The sequence below is a fragment of the Budorcas taxicolor genome, chromosome 16 (genome assembly GCF_023091745.1).
Source record: "Budorcas taxicolor isolate Tak-1 chromosome 16, Takin1.1, whole genome shotgun sequence".
Classification (NCBI taxonomy): Eukaryota; Metazoa; Chordata; class Mammalia; order Artiodactyla; family Bovidae; genus Budorcas; species Budorcas taxicolor.
The window spans coordinates 34,620,941-34,640,654 of NC_068925.1; the positions used below are offsets into that span (position 1 = coordinate 34,620,941).

The window sequence follows — 19,714 nt, forward strand, 5'->3', positions numbered from 1 at the left end:
CATACAGCAGTGTAGGAAGTAACTCTTTCCTGTCCAAAATTAATTTCTGATCAATGCTTGATGTCCCAACCTTCCTCTACACTCAGGACACCTACACTGCCTCTGTGTCTGCTTTAGTATCTCCAGATTTATTTTGATTGTAAAAATCCCCTTCACAGAAGCACAGAGTTTTTTGAAACCCCTTAGAAATTTTAAAATTATTTCATTATTCTATATAATATGATTAAGAGGGGAATTTTAACTAAAAGCATTTAATTTGAAATAAATATATATTTGCTTTCCTGGTAGCTCAGTAGTAAAGAATCTGCCTGCCAGTGGAGAAGATGTGGGTTTGATCCTGAGGTCAGGAAGATCCCCTGGAGAATGAAAAGGCAATCTGCTCCAGTGTTCTTACCTGGGAAATTCCATGTACAGAGGAGCCTGGCGGGCTAAGTCCATGGGGTCGCAAAAGAGTTGGACACAACTTAGTGACTAAACAACAATAACAACTACCTCTGATTAAGACACCTTATTTTCTTAGGTTATTACATGCTTTATCTTACATAAAACATACAAAACCTAATTTCTAGAAGAGAAGTTTTGAAATTTCTGCATATTACTTTACCAAGTCCACCTTAAAGGTAGACAGTTTTCCTACAGTATTCTGTATTAAATATACTTCTGTGTCTTTAGAGAATAGTAGAGAGGGAATGTGCTCTCCTCTCTGTGTATAATAAGAACAACCTAAATGGAGACAATATAAATCTATAAAGTATTAGATTTTGAGCATGCTCCTTGAGTACCACAGTAACCATGACTTCTATTTATTTATTCCAGAACAATTCCCATTCTGTTTCTGAACCAAACACATTCACTATGTGGCACATTAGTTGACGATAAAGTATTTAGTACCTTTGCTTCATTATCTCATGTAGTCTCCCATGCTGGACACACTGCTCCTCTAATTCATCATTTCTTCTCTGTAACTTTTCCAGTTTGTCATATGTATACCTCTTTTCTTGACTGAGCTGAGCTATTTCAGATCTAAAGAGATGTAAACAGAAATAACAGATGTTAAGCAAGAATACTGGAGTGGGTTGCCGTTTGCTTCTCCAGGGGATCGTCCCGACCCAGGGATTGAACCCGGGTCTCCCGCATTGTAGGCAGACGCTTTACCGTCTAAGCCATGAGGGAAGTCCCCTTTCAAACAGAAATAACAGATGTTAAAGGTTTTCATTACCATAGCATGTTTTTATTGTATAACCTCATCATTTCCTTGAACTCGACACTTAAACATGGGTCAATGAAATTATTTTATGTAAAATAAAATATTGCAGAAATTACGGAATGTCTAGTAGATGGATACACACACTGCAGAAACTCAAGTGGTAGCACATAAAAGAATAACAACTTGCTCTAATTGAGAGATTTTTCAAGGTACAAGGCAAAAATAATAATCAAATCCCATTTTTAAAAAGACTACATTAAGTTACCAAATATTTACTGAGTACCTATTACAGGCAAGCTATCATGCTGTTATAGGAACAACCCCAGGCCTAGTTTCTATGAAAAAGAGTTGTTTCTTTTAACTGACATAACTAATTTAATGGCACAAGATTAAAATAATATAGTTTTTTTAAATGGTGGTTCTCTGCTCCCTGACCCTATGTCTAGATTGTCAATGTAATTGCTATTTCAGTTGTAGTTAAAGCAGTACCAGTTTTCTGTTATAACAACTACTTAAATATCGGTCCTTGTTATCTAAGAAGTATACTATACATGTATACATGCAATGCAGCCCACTCCAGTACTCTTGCCTGGAAAATCCCATGGACGGAGGAGCCTGGTAGGCTGCAGTCCATGGGGTCGCTAACAAGGCGACTTCACTTTCACTTCTCACTTTCATGCACTGGAGAAGGAAATGGCAACCCACTCCAGTGTTCTTGCCTGGAGAATCCCAGGGACAGAAGAGCCTGGTAGGCTGCCATCTCTGGGGTCGCACAGAGTTGGACACGACTGAAGCAACTTAGCAGCAGTAGCAACAGCAAGTGGCATGAGTGGTAAAGAATCTGCCTGCCAATGCAGGAGACACAGAAGACATGAGTTCGATCTCTGGGTTGGGAAGATCTCCTGGAGAAGGAAATGGCAACCCACTCCAGTATTCTTACCTGGAAAATTCCGTGGACAAAGGTGCCTAATGGGCTACAGTCTATGGGGTCGCAAAGAGTTGAACACGCTTGAGCATGTATATACATACATATTTTCCCTAAATGAATGGGCATTAGTGTGGAGTGATTGAGCGGTGAGCCATCTTTTCTGATGGGAGATTCCCAATAGTATCTGTATCTGTAATTCTTTCCCCCGTGGCCATTCTGTTTCTCAAAGGAAGGATTCTCCAGTTTTCTACCTGTTGTGTACAACACTAACCATCAGTGGTCTAGGAGCTGATGGGAAACAGACGGCTGGTGTTCTCACCTTTCAGAATACAAGCATGCTTGTATGCACTCAGTCACTCAGTCTTGTCAGATGCTTTGAGACCACGTGGACTGTGGGCCTCCAGGCTCCTCTGTCCCTGGGATTCTCCAGGTAAGAATACTGGAGTGGGCTGCCATTTCCTACTCCAGGAGATCGCCCCACTCAGAGATCAAACTCAAGTTTCCTTCAGAATATAGACTTTCAATTAATTCCTCTGTTCTAACTTTAGTACAGCTATTTAAACCAGTGCTTGCTGGTTTAATCTCTTCAGAGAGGAAGCCCATAATTTTCTGGGTGGAGGAGTGATGGTCCCCTGGCTGCATGGGGTGGGAGGCAGAATTTTCAACTTTGGTTTCAGTCCTATGTTCCACTCCTGCCTTCTAAGGTTTTCTGGGATCCTCAGAGCAGATCAGCTTGCCTCACATAAAAGTAACCTTGTCTGCAGACATTTAAGGTTCCTCTTCCTCCATTTGCTAAGTCAGGTACCATTCCTGCAATTTTCTTTTAGTCTTCACCAATTTCATTTGGGATTACAGATATCTACTTTGATGATGGTTGATGTCTGTCAGGAGATATGCTACCTCTTCTGTGCCTTGGATGGCTATTTCAAGTCTCAAAATCTGAAGATAAGAAAGACATCTATCCAAGAAAAATTATATCCTTGCTCTTGCTTTAATTAAACATTACTTCTCGCTACACCATTTCCTCATACTGCACTGCCTCATAGGTTAGAACTGAAAGCTTAAAACTCTTGCATATTAAAATATGAGTAGTTAACAACTGGTTTGTTTCTTGAAGTTTAAATATAGAGTTGGACAAAAGGCTCGTTTGGAAAAACCCAAACAAACTTTTTGGCCAACCCATAAGACACTTGATGTAAAATTACTTCCTTCCAAAGAAAGAATTCCTCCATTAGGAGCAATAGCCTTTCTAATTTTCTTTTTTTTTTCCTGGAAAAGACTGGGATTTGCTAAGGGAGTTTACTTCAAGGACCAAACTGCTTCACATGGAAAAAAGCAATTTCTCACTTTAGCTCAACTCATTCCTCATTTTGTTTTTACTTTGGTTCAAGTTTCATCGCAAAGGAAGCTTGTTCTGATAAATACGTGCAGTTCTCAATATGTCAGCATGGTTTTTGAAACCTCTAGCTTTTATGCATACATTAACTTATAATTTATTCCCGTGAACTGTGCTCTCTGCCTTATCCTTCTTGCTAGATTACGCATGAGGCCAAGGATTATCTCATTTTCAAGCTCAGATCAGGAACTCAATCTACATTTACTTTTTCTAATAACAATTTACTTTTATTTGAAACGTCTAAATAAGTAAATAATCACTTGTCTCTCCTTTTCCTTTCAAAATCACATACAATATAAAAGAATTTAGGAGCAGTTATATAAAGCTGTTAATTTAGTATTCTTCCAAGGTTAGCATTTTCTATCACAATATGCACTATGCACTAAAATTCCTAAAGGACCAAAAATACCCTTAAACCAGATTAGAAAAAAATGCAGAAGAATGTTTATCTATTCTCAGGTACTTTCCCTACTTTCCCAGAAAAAAAAAAAAAAAAAACAGTCACTAAAAGAAAAATCAGGAAGGAAGCATAGATTCTACAATATAAAAATATAAAGCTTTTATACACAAATAACATGTTTTCATGAGAATGTTCCTTGTAACCCTGTTTCTAGATGCAACCTTGTTCTGCAACCTAATATAATAAAACTTAACCCAGAAATGTATCAACAGATGATTAGTTATATTACATGAAAAAAGAACTATCAAGATGCTGTTCTGATAATATGGCTATCTACTGGTGTTATATATTGACCTAAAACATGACATATTGGTAAAAAAGGAAAATATTAAAAATGACCATAAAGTAATTCTATCTTATAAAATAAAAAATAATATCTCTTGGTATCCTGATTAGAAATTTCTTTTTTCCTTTTTCTTTATTTTCTGTATTTTTACAATGAACATGTATTTAAGACAAAAAATAAAGTCACTTTGATTCTGAAAAGTTTGTTAAGAAACAAAAAGAAGTGGGGACAAATTTTCTAAAGTAAAAAAAAAAAGAGGGATATAAAAAATGAGATGAATGAATATTAGAAGCATTATATAATAAATCACTATTCCCCACTCTTCATCAAAATTCCAATTAAAAAAGTACAAGGGATATGAAAAATACTCACAGAAGAATAAACATAAATGGTCTATAAACATTTAGAAAATATTCAATTTCCCTATTATTCAAAGAAATGCCTAATAAAAGCAGATAAATTTGGCTTTAATAAAAGTCAAACATTTATTCTATGCCTATACTATACCAGGTTGTGGAATTCATCCTTCACATTATGATCTCAATTAATCCTACAAGGTAACTGTTTATTCCCTTTTCTCTGTGGGGTAAATATGAAATTTAATGATTTGCCTAAGGTCACCCAAATGGTTATTAGCCAAGCCCAGACACGAACACTGTTCTGGCCAACTCTAAAGGGGTTGCCCCACCCACTGTGCAACACTGCCTCTCACTTCTTTTTATAAAAATCTCTGACTTCTTTTTGTCACATACTGGTATGCACATAGATATACTGAGCAGAATTTAGTGTAGTACTTAAGCAAGGTCATACACATTAACAGCCTTAAAAGGGTGCATAGTCTTGGACCAGCAATCCTCCTTTCAGACATCTCAACTAAAAAGAGCATGAAAAAATTCAGATTTAGGTATAAAATTATTATTATTCATTACATTTAAAAATACTTTAAAATTATGATAAATTACTATGCACACAAATGATTCAGTTGAAACTATGTTTCCACAGTATTTACTGATGTAGAAAAGTATACATTAGATAATATCAAATAAAAAAGCAAGATGCAACTATACACACACACACACACACACACACACACACCATGATGTCATAATAAAAATGTATGGTAACATACACATATACCTACACATGGAAAAGGACTGAAAAGAAATACGTCCAAAGTTAATAATAGTTAGCTGGATGGTAATGTCACAGGAAAATAAATGTCTGATATTGAGTTTATTTTATGTACATAATTTCAAAAATATAGATGTTAATTGTAAAGTACATATTACTATCAGGTATTTTATTTCTACAGTATTTTTCTGCTTTGCATATTTTATGTGTATGTTTTCTTGTTTGTTTATAGTAGTAATTTGCCTACCAACTTCCAATGTTCAATAAAAATTTGGTACATGTATATGTTCATTATCTTTTATCTGTCTTTAGTCCATGACATATTGAAAGAACTAGCCATTTGCAAAGTTTAGAGTAAACTTATGAGCTTCTATGTTAGCTTGAGATTACATTTGTGGCATGACTATCCTAGCGTCATATAAAAAGAAAATTGACTCTAATCCATTTTCATAGAAAATTTAGGTAATTTCTGGCTTTACGGAAGCATGAACTTCTCTCTGCATTTTTATATAGCAGTTATATTGTGTAATTACATTTGCATGAAGTATAATATTTTACTACTATAATTAGTATTACAGTGATTGCTTTTTAAGGAAAAACATGACCCCTTAATTTTTTATTCTTTTAGAGACTCATTCAACTTTTGGTAATAATTAACAGAGGCCAATATCAGTTTCTTCCTGTACAATATAATTTTGTAGCATCCCAAACTAACATCATCTAAACATGCATGGAAAAAAAAATAGTTCAACCGGGTGTGTGTTCTTTACTTCAATTAAACTCACACAGTTGGATACCTGCTGTTGCCAAAACAGTAATATAATTTATACATTATAGTCCACACAGTAAAACTACACTAAAAGTCATTTAACAATATTTATAACACCATAAAATACAGTGTTAAAATATATGAACTGCAATACGTACCAAAATTGTAAAATTTGTTTCTCATCATCAGTGATTAAAACCAGGATCATTGCTTTAGCCTCAAAACCCACAACCCTGGTGACAGATTAGAATTCAAATCTTAATGATCAATTTACAATTAACAAGATAGAAGTGAAACAAATTAAACCAACCATTATATATAACGAGACCCAATGGACTCCCATTGTTCCTCTTAATTACAAAACGCAAATCACAAATACACAGTGGGTACTGTTAGACATCAATCCACAAGCCTAGCAACCCAGAAAGTGACAATGATAGAAAAGAAAGAGAAGCAAAACCACGTAGACAGTTCTATGCTCTATGTCTTATTCTTTTCAGTGGGGCCAAAGTGTTGAGAGGTGAAAACCTAGCACATGCTGGATCCCCAGTCTGCAGCTGGCAGAGGGTCCCTTCTAGCCGGTGCCCAACCTTTCTGAGCTCTTCCCAAGGCATGTTGTAGATTTCACTGCAAACTGCACTGCAAACATTTTAGTGCTGATTCATCCAAGCGCTTTGGGAGAGGGAACACATCCTTCTCTTTAATAGGAAAAAAAAAAAAATCACAGTTGCACCAAAGATATTTAAATATATCCATGTACCAACTTTGAAAACAAGCCTATCACTGTAATAAGCTCTCAGAGTCCTGGGTAATAAAGACAAAGGGAGCTAAAGTTTATGTGAGTTTCATCTAAAATCAGCCAGAATGTCTGCCTGGTGCCAATTAAAAGCAAAAAGGAATTAGTGCTCTTGTCTGATGGTCAAAAACAAGCTACATAAAATGCATGAAATTGGTGGTTCACTTTTAGCTTTAAAATGAGATGTGCCCATTCACAAAACCTGGGGTTACAGACACCACTCGAGCACTGCGGAAGGCATAGTGTGTAGGAAGTACTGGCTTGTCACTGTGGAGGGCTTGCAGACAGCAGAAGCAATAAGCACAGCCATAATGCGACTTACGTCTACTTCGGAAAAAACACATTTAACATACACACAGGCGGAGGAACCATTTCTAAACGCTTTCACAAAGCAGCTTAGCATGTGGACGGGGTAAAGAGAAGGAGTGTCTGGGAGTGGTTCCCCTGCATTTTCAGCTAACAGTGATTCTACAGGGGCTCTAGTCAAAGGACTAGATCTATGATTTTTTTTTTAAAGGCTTAAATAAATGGCATGAATCCATATATTTAGTATGGGATTTTGAATAACATAAAATTCTCAGACCAAAAAAAATGTTTAAATTGTTCATCAACATGAAATAAATACACTTACTTTCAGGAAAAAGTTTTACTATGGTACTCTGAGGAAAACCTGTATTTAAATTACCCTATGGTTTAAATAATGATTTTGGAGATGGCACTTTCACAAGGACAACAGCTTAGAAAAGTCAAAAAACTTCAAGATTTCCTCATCTCAAAGCACAGGGCGGGGATTATTTATCCCAAAAGTTTAGGAGAAGGTAAATAGAGGCTCACTCCTGAAGAGCTTCCATAGGGCTTCATAAATTCATAGTTTTATTTTAAAAGAAATACTCGGAGCCCTACAAGTTTTATAGATGCTTTCAAAACAAAGATAGTATCAAAAGATGGAGTGTCTTTCATGTAGGAAGCCAGAGTGAGATGAGAAATGAAGAGTAAACAAACAAATAAGAAACCTCCAAACACAACTGATCCTATCTACTAATTTCTTGTGAGATACACAAAACATATATTTTGTAAATTTTAGGGGCCCTAAAACGTTGTAATGATAATAAGTTACAACTTGTTTAGCTTTTATTATTTGGTAGGTTTTAGTTTGGAATCAACTTATAAAGTTACAATAGATGCGTATTTTAACTCTTCAGACTTACAAGACAAAGTTCAGAGCAGGACCTGAAACACAACCAAATCTACAATTTCCTGATCCTGCATTGCCTTCAAAAAGGTTTTCCACTGTGGTATAGACTTTATGTCTGTCAGCAAATTATGGCACTCAGACCCTGGCAAAGGCAATAATTGTTAGTGAAGGGATATCCTCATTGCCAGTCAAGACCCTTAAAATGATGCCATCAGTGACACCTACTGTATACTTTTATGTGTCAAGCATGATGTTAGGTGCCATATGTATACCTACATCTCCCTCTCTAAATTTCTAATTCCCACCAAAATCTTGTATCATAGTTTTTAACAGGTTTTTACAAATGGAGAAGCTGAGGTTTGGAGAAATTAAGCCAAAGACCCAAGGTTATGAAGCTAAGTGGCAAAGAAAGATTCAAACCTTATTCTTTCTGAATTCCGAAGTGTTTTTTTTACTGCACACGGCCCATCATCAATAAAGAAATAGTGTGGAACCAGAGTCAGATCATGATACAAAGGGTAACACCATGCTTGTTTGTTTCATTCATTCATTCAATATATATTGGGTACCGGATCAGATGGTAAAGAATCCACCTGCAATGCAGGAGACCTGGGTTTGATCCCCGGGATGGGAATATCCCCTGGAGGAGGACACAGCAACTCAATCCAGCACTCTTGCCTGGAGAATCCCCATTGACAGAGGAGCCTGGCAGGCTACAGTCCATGGGGTCGCAAACAGTCAGACACGACTGAGCAACTAAGCACAGCACAGCACCAGCTCTGTATCAGACATAAAGGAACACATTCAATTTACAAAGTAGTGGTCAGGAGCTAGAATCGGAAGTGAGAGGAGTCGAAGAGAAGAGAGGCTGAGGTTCAGGTTCACTAGAGCGGGGTAAACTGATAGACCTAGAGCAGGGAAAAGAAGGCCTTAGCGCACACGGCACAGGTTAACCCAGGCTCACAGTCAGCCCTCAAATATGCAAGTATGCTCCACGGAAATTTAAAGATTAATTTTTCCCTCCTAATTACTTTGGTCTGGATTTTCTTTTGTGGTGGATGTAAGATATTATTCTTATGAAAGGTCATACGTAGGCTTTGGAACCAGAAATATCTAAGTTAGAATTCTAGTGTGCCTACTTATCAGCTATTTAAATGCTCTGAGTATTGGTTTCCTCATCCATAAAAGAAGATAATTCACGCCTCAAGCTGTTGTGAGAATTAAATAATATAAAGCAAGCATATAGCTTCTCTTTCTCTTTTATATACTTCAATTTCCTGAATTATACCTGAATTAGACAGCAAGATAATTAATCAGTAATCAATCCCAAAGCAATCTTAAGCTAACACAATCTTTTAAGGTCCAATTTTTTCTTAAATTATTAATGTGTTTGTTTGTATCTATGTGAAGTAAGTCAAATATTTCTAGTTAGAATACTTCCTGTTGATATGAGGATCTCCTTCAGGGCAAAATTATTTGGGTTTCCTTGTCAAATTTCCTGGAAATATTGGGTGTTTTGGCACTCTGAGCCTTTTCCCTTCCCAAATAAGATATCTCATTAGTATTCGCTAAGAAGGTGCATGCTCAGAGCACCTTCTGGGTGGTTATAGGGGTTTCTGCCTTCCTGTGAGCAGAATGAATTGGATTCATAAGTGCTCTGATTTTCCAAAAGATTCAGGGATGAGGATTCCACAAGCTAGGCCAGATTATTGATGCAGGAACCCAAGATGGGGCTCAGAGTGATTAGATACGCTCTGATCCTCCTAGAAATTCGTTCTGAATGACATACCTAAGCCAGTAGTTGGTTTGCTGAGCCCTACTGCTTGCTGTTTGATAATATAAGCAAGTTTCAAAACAATATAAAAGAGAAGATACACTATTTTCCCATTAGGTTATATTGTAACTGATACTTTAGCTAGTTAAGTGAATGATTTCTTTTGAGTTCAAGTCAAAGCGATTCTGTGCAACATCATTCATTTGCAAGAGGAAACCACAGTTCAAACAGGCCAAATAAATTTGTCTAAGATTACACAGTTACTGTCAGGGCTAGGATGAGAACTCAGGCTTCTTAGAATTTAGAATAGAAATAATTCATTTATTGTGATAATATGATTGAACAATGTACAGAAAAAATTCAGTAAGATCTCAATCAATGGGTTGATAAAAGAGCATATACCTATAAAATGAATGATGGCTGTTCTATTAAAATAAAACGATTTTAGGAGAAAAGATGGTTTTGGTTTATTTCAAAGTGCCGTCTACTTTAATTTTTATACATACATATTTTATTTATTATCATTTGACTTAAAGATAGCTTTTATGTGTTCATGGAGAACTATAATAGACTAAAACATGTTGACTATATTAAAATAAGACTTTAGAAATGCTTGACCCACCTGCATATTTTATTAGAATAATTGCCATTTTGACCCTTGTGTTCTAACATTTTATAGTTTTCAATTCTGAACATTAATAAGGTCAAATAATAGTATGTATACCTAACTATGAAAAAACACTGAGGTGTCTATATGGACAATTAAGAAAATTTTCATAGAGAAAATATTTTTTACAGGGAATTTGTCAATACCTATCTAATTTTGACATTAGACTATAAAATAGTGGAAATGCTGTCTTAGGAAAAAAATTACAGCATTCACATAAACAGTGCTCTGAAAGTACTGCATAAATAATATTACCCACCTGCTTTTCTGAGAGATTTGTTCCAGTTTCTTGGCTAACATGCAGCACTCTTCCTTCAACTTTGTCAAAAATGAATTCTGGGAGGTCAGCAATGAATACTGTTCATTTTCTAGAAATAACAATAAACCCTCCTGTAAACATCAGATGTTTATGGTTGTAGCTCTGCAGCGCAATGCACAGTGGTAAAAGCAATAAGACTGACTACCACGTTTCCTGTAGATCACTTTTAGGGTCCTAGGTCAAAGGAATGCTCATCTGGCAAGACACTGAATCTTGTGAGACATTTATTTCCCTAATAATTACACACCAGAAACATTTCTGTTCATACCAGCTTTGTGTAAATTTTAACATGTTAATAACTGTGAAGTACCTCAAGTGGAGTCATAGATTTTTTTAATCTTTGTAATTTTCAATGTACTCTTCTTTTGAAAATTTTATTCTAAACAGAATGTCAAATTTATCACAATCAGATAATTCAAAACTAAAATAATTGAGGAACTCTTTCTATACTGTAATTTATGCTTTATGTTTCATATTTGCTCATATATTTCACTACCCCCATCTTGCATATACTTCTCTGTTTATAAAAGAAAAACACATAATTTTCCTTATATTTCCGTCAACAGTGTGAGCTTCAGTACAGATCTGACCAAAGAAACTGAAGAGAGTCTGTATTTTTGTGCAAAATACAAGGAAGTATTCTTATGGTGGCTCAGTTAATACTCTTATCTAGTATTCAGAGACACTGCCAAAGACTCCTTGATCACTAGGATCCTCCTAGAGGTGGGGACAAACAATAATTTATCCTATAATTTCCTCCTTTTATTTTTAGTGGAAAAACAACTAGTAAGCCTGGTAAATTTCCATTTCTTCTGGCCAAACGCTGTGAGAAGAAAATCTCTACTGAAAGTGAATTATGCAGATCAATATGACATTTGCCTATTAGCAAATAAATAATTTAATGAATTTTATGTTAGCAATTTTTCACTTATAAGATAAGCAACACTTTTCTTTTACCATGTTATCAAATACAGTATACATTAAATTACATGAAAATTATCTTTAGGTGAAAGGTTTAACAGGCCCTTTCTTTCTCTTCAGTTTTCGATAGTGACTGGCAAAAAAGCATATAGCATACAAAGCAAAATAAATCAAGACACTAAAAATTAAGCAACATTTTTCTGGAAGAGACAGGATCAATTAAACTTTCGTTTTAATAGTACAATCAGCTTGGAGTATGTGGTGTGGAATTATAATGACTGACACTGTCTTGTTTTGACTAACACTGTCTGCGAACACACAACTCAAAAGTGAAAGGAACTACAGAATGCTCTGACTGAACAAATCAAACTGCCTATTTTCAAAGTGCATTTTACTTTCAAATTAAAGGTAAAGAGTTACTGGCCAACTCAGCCTGCAGAATAGCACCAATGTGATGAAAGATGGCAATTTTTAGCCAAGCTGCCAGCTGTGGTCAATGCCTTGTATTAGTGAATTTTAACAGCAGTTGTGAGAACTTGAAGAATGCAAAGGATTAAACATCACTTTAGACTGGGTTGGGGGAGGTGGGATAATCATACAAATGCTAAAAATGTTCGAAGCTGCAAAGATTAAATAAAGGAACATATCAATTTGGAGCCACTGAATTACATCCAGCTGCGACAGTGAATTAAGAACCGATTAATGGCTAAAGCTTTTCTCCAGTTTGGATGCTGAAGCAAACTCATTAGGCTTTTAGAGTAGCTATAATGTGTGTACTGTGGGAACTGTTCAGTGCTATTCAGGAGACTCTAACTGTAAGCTCAGAGCATTTCCCGCAGAGCTTCTGATGCTATTTTCTTTATATAACATGTGTGCCTGAAAACCCAGCCAAAAACAAGCCCTTTGTTTTTCTACTTTGTTGTGGTCTCTCTCAGCTTTACGTTTCTTGAACACAGGTAAATAAACTCATAATCCAGATGGTGCAACAGATGTGAGAGCAGCACTCTGAAATCAACAGACAGTGGGCAATACTTTCCATTTTCTCTTTTAAACGCTAACTAATATGTAATTCGGAATCTCCGGTGTAGTTAGCATCTGCTCCCTTCGGCCAGCCAAAGGTTACAGGTGTTCCTGATGTCATTTCACAGTAAGGCGTGGGCCTGGCTTGTGAGCAAGTGCCCAGGCTCTAATCTTTCCCTACCACCTACCAGTTTTGTCATGCTGGGCTTCCATTTGCTGTATCTTCTGTGTCAGCTCCTGCTCTCTTTGCTGGGCCTGAAGGGCTTGGGCCTTTGCTTCATTGCTAAAGCTCTGCTGAATGCTATCTTTTTCCAGTCTACAAGGCAGAGAGGAGACAGAAATTTAATCTACAGATGCACTAACCCCCATCATTTCCCCTACAGACCTCAGAGAGCTGATATGGAGTAAACTGTTCAGCATAAGCAGACAACAATCTTTCCACAGACTCTCAATTTTCAGGGGAGAATTCAAAGGACCTTTCGAGCAAGGTTTAATACCTGCCATAAATCCAAATGGACTAAGGTAAGCAACTTTAAAAATCAAAATATCATGACAACTGAATTAATGGTGTGTTGTAACTTTAAAACACAAACATCATTTTTTATAACATTCTCATTGTTGCCGGCTGCCAATTCATCTTTTTTCTCCTGAATGGTCAATCTTTCCTAAAGATCCTGAAGTTATAGGATCAATACAGTGTGACTCAATACACCCCAAAACTTAAATTCTTGAAACTAACTTTTGTGGACCACCTCTTGCTTTTCCTCCCAAACTTAATCTGGAATCTCAAATATAATGTAGGAGGTTCTATCTAGAGGCAGAAATGCATGCTTTCATTAAATATTTTCATACATTAGGCCATGTAATGTGAATATAAATATGAAAATGAAAAATGTCTCCTAGAACTTCATAATAAAATCCCTTTTGGGTCACACTGAAAGAATTGCAGGATGAGAAGCTTCTGTAGTCAAAGATGAGAGCTCATCCCACTGTGATTGGATATTGACCAGTGGATAGGTCTATATCCAATCACTGCTGCTGCTAATTCGCTTCAGTTGTGTCCGACTCTGTGCGACCCCATGGACGGCAGCCCACCAGGCTCCCCCATCCTTGGGATTCTCCAGGCAAGAACACTGGAGTGGGTTGCCATTTCCTTCTCCAATGCATGAAAGTGAGAAGTGAAAGTGAAGTCGCTCAGTCGTGTCCGACTCTTCACGACCCCATGGACTGCAGCCTACCAGGCTCCTCTGTCCATGGGATTTTCCACGCAAGAGTACTGGAGTGGGGTGCCATTGCCTTCTCCTATCCAATCACAGTGACTCCTAAAGAGATAAACTTCCTAAACAGAACCTGAAGAATGCAAAGGACCTCATCTCGGGCACCACTGTGGATACCGACCCTGTGTGCAAGCGCATGCACGCACACACACACACACCACACACGCTCATGCAAACACACACATTAGGTGGGTTCTTTATACTCTAAATACGGGTAGGTGATATGAAAGTTTCCTTCCATTAACTGGCTTAGTTATTTCTAACTCCTAATCTCCTTGTGGGCATTTCTCATCCATGCTGCTTCAGTTTACTAATTGAGAGATTTACTGTCTTCTCTTTGCCAAACTAAAAATAAACAATCCCATAAACCTATCACTACTAGTCTATGTACCGCTGTGGAACTTCGAATCACTGGCTTCTAATTATAAAGCAACATAAGGAAAGTCTGTATTGAAATCGGTCAATGCATGTTGGTAATGTTGTAGTATAAAATTCCAGAATGAAAATACACCCACACCTCACTCAAATGGATCATCAGGGGGCCACGCTAAATGTGAAATAAGGTCCCTTCTGGTACTTTTAATAACAACATCCCTTGGACCGGCTCCAAGGTCTTGCCTCATACTCAGTTCCAAACTGGCATATTGCAGCAAGTGGAGTCGGGCTAGGCCACTTTTTGCCTCTCCAGTCATACCACATATTTTTTGGCCGTGGCAAACTGCATGTCTCTATGTTTTGCTGGGATGTCTCCACACCCTCCTCACCCTTCTCTGCCCTCCACCAACTCCTGTCACCCTTGCCCAAGGTATGCTCCTCCTTTAGGACCTGCTCAATATTCCCCTCCTCTTCTCCCCCTTCTCCTAAATTGGCTGTTCTTTCCCCAAGGTGACATCAGCATGAAAGAAAGGGAAAGTGTTATTCACTCAGTGTCACATCCAACTCTTTGCGACCCCATGGGCTGTAGCCTGCCAGGCTCCTCTGTCCATGGGGTTTCCCAGGCAGGGATATAGGAGTGGATTGGCATTTCCTCCTCTAGGGGAGCTTCCTGACCCAGGGATAGAACCCGTGTCTCCTGCCATGGCAGGTGACTTCTTGACTGCTGAGCCACCTGGGAAGCCCTGTGTACATATGCATCCTACTAAGATAACATTTCTCACAGTTCAGTGTTGGTTTACTTGTCTGTCTCTTCTTGGCCTATTTGTCTATACATACTCTGAGCCCAGTTCAGTATGTGGCATATAGGAAGTGGCCAGTGAACAATTAATGAATGGATGTTCTTTCATACTTGCCATGGGGGAAAGAAGGCTGCAGTCTTTAAGTCAAGCTGCAGAGTCTGCTCAGGTCTTACATGAGGAGGCAAAAACTTTCCAAACATGTTAAAAGAGAGAGAGAGAGAAGAGCACAGAAAAGGATGGTTCTAATGGTGTTGCCAGCTGGAGCTGCTGCTGCCCAAAGATTCAGCTTAAAAGGGTACCTTGGATTCTTTCATTGAGCAACCATCCCCAAGACAGAGACTTAGGATTCTGAGACTCCCAATACTGGGTGACCAAAAAATGCAGTGTTTAAAACCAATACCCACTGGAGAGCAAAAACGGGCAGTAAAAAAAAGTATTAATTATTATTAATTAGTAATTAATACTAAATTATACTAAAGCAGTCATAACTGGGACTACTGTTTGTAGACTGGGGCTTATGGTTCACTTACACAGAGGAGTTGTCAATCTCACCAGTCATTTTCAGAATGAGGAATTACCTGATTATTGATCTCCTAGAGAAAAGAATCACTTTCTTATTGCAGTTCTCCTCATAGAACAATTTAAAAGGATGCTCTACCAACAATGTTGTTACACATCAATTTTTGTTTCTTGACTCCTTCTCCAACTTTTACTCTTTTTAAGCAACTACACATTTTACTTTCAATTACATTTAAAAAAAAGGCATATTCTTGCTTTCTTACCTCCTTTATATACTCCTTTCCTTCTATGTTGCCCCTTTCCCCTGGAGGCTCTTTCTTTCTTCTTTTCTAAACACAACTTTAAAATGTTAGAAATGTGAAGGAATCTCAAATTTGTTTAATCAAACCCTTTCACATTATAGTTGGGGAAAAGAAGAGGGCCATAAAGCGTTAGAAATCTGCTCAAAGGTTACTGTAAATGCTATAAAGGCAGAGGTGGGATTTGATATATTTTGATTTAGATAATGCAATAGTGGGTTGCAAGAATTATTAAAAGTTATCTGGGCATTCAAGGGCGTGATCAGAGAAGAATCCAAAACAATTCACTTAATATTTAACATGACTCTACTATGTGAAAGACATTCGGCTAGGCACAGGTCAAATGAAGATAGGTATATATAGCATAGTCCTTACACTAATAAGAAATTCAAAATGGCCAGAATAAAAGGTGAAATACATCATAAAAAAGGGAATAAAACTATCAAAGCATAGCAGGACATCAATTCCAGCTGGGTGTGAGAGCCTCATGAAAGATAGCTAGGCCAGTCCTTCCCTACTGGTTTTCATTCAGGCCTTACTCAAAATACTGATAATCTCATCTAACCAAACTTATAGTTAGACATATTTTACAAATTGGAATAAAAGTAATGGCAGTAGAGAAGAATTTCTTGGTTGTTATTAAAATAATACTGAAAGATTTATTCACAATAACTAAAACCTAGAAATAACCTAAATGTCCATGAAATGCTTAATAGATAAACTGTGTTATAGCTTTACAATGGAATGCTAGGAGTGGTAGTAACAAAAAAGTAATAAAAGGGAACTGTTACATAGAACACCTGGCTGAATCTCAAAGACAGTATGCTTAAAGAGGCACAAAAAGCATATACTATGATTTCATTTACATGAAATTCCAGCAAATTAATCTATAGTGTGACTGATGAGTGTTTCAAGGACCTGGAGGTAGGGGACGGGCATAAGGGAATCCTGGGGGTTGATAGAAACGTTCTCAATCATGGTTATGATAGTTCCGTAACTGTGCACATTTATCAAAACACATTTAATTTCAAACTTAAAATTGGTGATTTTGATTATATTTAAATTTACCTCAATAGAGCTGACTTTAAAAAGGAGCGAATGTACTAGAATTGAAACATCCAAATTTTCTCCAAGTTACCCACATCACCCGTGGCAGCACATGCACGTGCGGGTCATGTCGCTGCTTACTTGATAAGAAGTGAGAGTTATTAGTAAAAGGAGGGAGCAGTACTCTGGAGTCTCAGATATGACTAAGTACACACAGAGGCTTAGGCACTCCTTCTATGCAATTATAATTCTGGTTGATTATATCTTCTCAAAATGTCATTTGCTATCCCATTTTAAAAAATGGATTGAATCAAATGGAACTGAAGGACTAACTATATGTTTCTAATCCACAGCTTTTCCATATTGTTTATTTTAAATGTTGCTATTTAAAAAAAATCCATGTTACAGAACAAAGATGATTTATTAGATAGATTTTTTAAAAAAATTTCACTAGTTACATTAAAGGACTAAAAGCTTCTGATGATCCTACAGTTCACCGGTGAGTGTGGGTCACGAATCATGAAAGCCTTGAGTATAACCTGAGGAGAAGGATGTGCTGGTGGCAGTCATTTGGGGCCCCAATCCTGTCTGCCATGTTTATTCTCATCTTTCTATGAGTGACTGAAATTCTAGTATCAGACATATAACCCTTTTTGGTTAAAAGGTGTTTTTCCCTTTTAGAGCAAAACATAGCTTCGTAACAGTAGCATATTGGTATAATAAAATGTATGAGACCATTTACAACATGCCTATTACATGAGAGCCATTCTTGATGGACTTAGAGAGAGAAGTAGCAGGGAGCTAAAATACATGATGTCCTTTTGTCCCAATAATGGTGATATCATCTTTGATCACTTGGTTGATGTTGTTGGGTCCTGGAAAATGTTTAATAATTGATTCAGGGTGGGGACATCTCTCATTTGCAATGCTTACCAATTTTCAGTGTAAATACTTCTACCAGGGCCTATTCTAATAATATGATATTATCTTATTCCTGGGCACTTGTTGGCTTTCTATTCCATAAGATGTTCCAGGTTAATCTTGTACTGTCCTTTACCAGGCTTGGAATCAGCATTTGCTCAAGGAGCTCTTGTGTCTTTTAGTGGAGAATCCAAGAGGTGTCATTAGGTGGTGATCATTGCTACTGACTCTTGGCTTCTAGGTCACCTTAGTAGACAGAGCTGGTATATGAATATGAAAGTACATATGAATGTACAGATATGAATATTTGTCTATGGGTCTTTATATGAATATAAACATAACACATTCAAACTGATGTCTCTAATTCCAATCCAGTAACATAGATAGAACCTAGTTTTCCCTCTTTCTCTAAGTGTAACATTCTTCTCAATAGCGAGAGGCTTGGAATCCGCTATCTTCAACATATTCATTTCCTTGAACTTTGTATATACAGAAAGTGCTTTCAAAGCTGCGAATCTACTATAGAAAGCAAATCTATGAGTAACTAAAACTAAATATTTCCTTATAGTTTTGCTTTATCCAAAAAGTTGAATAATCATTGATTTATGATATTGTGTTAGTTCCAGGGGTACAGCTAAGTGATTCCAATTCTTTTCCATTATAAGTCACTACAATATATTGAATATAGTTTCCCGTGTGATACAGTGAATCATTGTTTTTTATTTTATATACAGTGGTATCTACCTACTGATGCTTCTTTTAAAAAAAAAAAGCATACACACCATTTTTCAATTGATTCTCTGTTTTCTGGGAAAAGCACATCTTAAGAGGCAATGGAATACAGCAGAAAACTCACAGAGCTAGAGGATTTTACTGCCTCCTTATTACCTAGGTGACCATGAACAAGTAACCTAATTCTTTAAATCTGAAGATTCTTCATGGAAATAGGACAGGAAAAATTCTGACTTTAAAGGTTAATAACAGTTTTAGTAACATGTTATTTATTAATATTTAGCATAAGCTAAGTTCTTTATGCATTCTTTTATTAATCTCACACAACTCTAAGAGGTAGGTTCTCTTATTAGCCTCACTTTATAAACGAGGAAATTGAGGCCTGGAGAGGGTGTACAATTTTTTCAAAGTCACCCAGTTATTAAGGGACACAGCCAGGAAACTCAGGCCTACCTACATCTAGAGTGCACACATGAATCTCTAAGTTTTAGTATCTGACTCTGTCAGCAATGCAGAGAAATGAGATAAAGGGTGACAGACAAGAGTCTTACTTCAATTATCCACATATGTGTGTGTGTCATTTAATACCCACAGTACATCCACCTTGATAGCCCAGTTCCAAGCCAGTTCTCCTTCTCCTTTCCCATTTGCCCCATATGCGACTGAATCACTTCTTCCTACAATGACACCATCAATTAGTTGTATCCTTCTTAAAGAAATAAATGGACCTGTGCAAAAACATTAAAAGGCACATAAATACATCTCTTGCCTCAAGTTGGTCACAGACCTCTAGGATAGATAAGACATGCACATCTTAATTGGAATGTAAGTACCTGAAGAATAGAGACCTCTGTTTTGCTCACTAATTTATACCA

General features: G+C 36.9%; 1 protein-coding gene across 1 annotated transcript in view; it reads right to left on the reverse strand.

Annotated features, from left to right (window-relative positions):
- The window catches only part of SDCCAG8 (SHH signaling and ciliogenesis regulator SDCCAG8), a 239,901-nt gene that overhangs the window by 67,067 nt on the left and 153,120 nt on the right, over positions 1 to 19,714 (reverse strand). The window contains exons 14-16 of the mRNA XM_052653987.1: positions 13,058 to 13,185; positions 10,869 to 10,977; positions 892 to 1,023 (exon numbers count right to left, since the gene is read on the reverse strand). Coding sequence (XP_052509947.1) covers positions 892 to 1,023; positions 10,869 to 10,977; positions 13,058 to 13,185 — 369 coding nt within the window. The remainder of the gene's footprint in view (positions 1 to 891; positions 1,024 to 10,868; positions 10,978 to 13,057; positions 13,186 to 19,714) is intronic.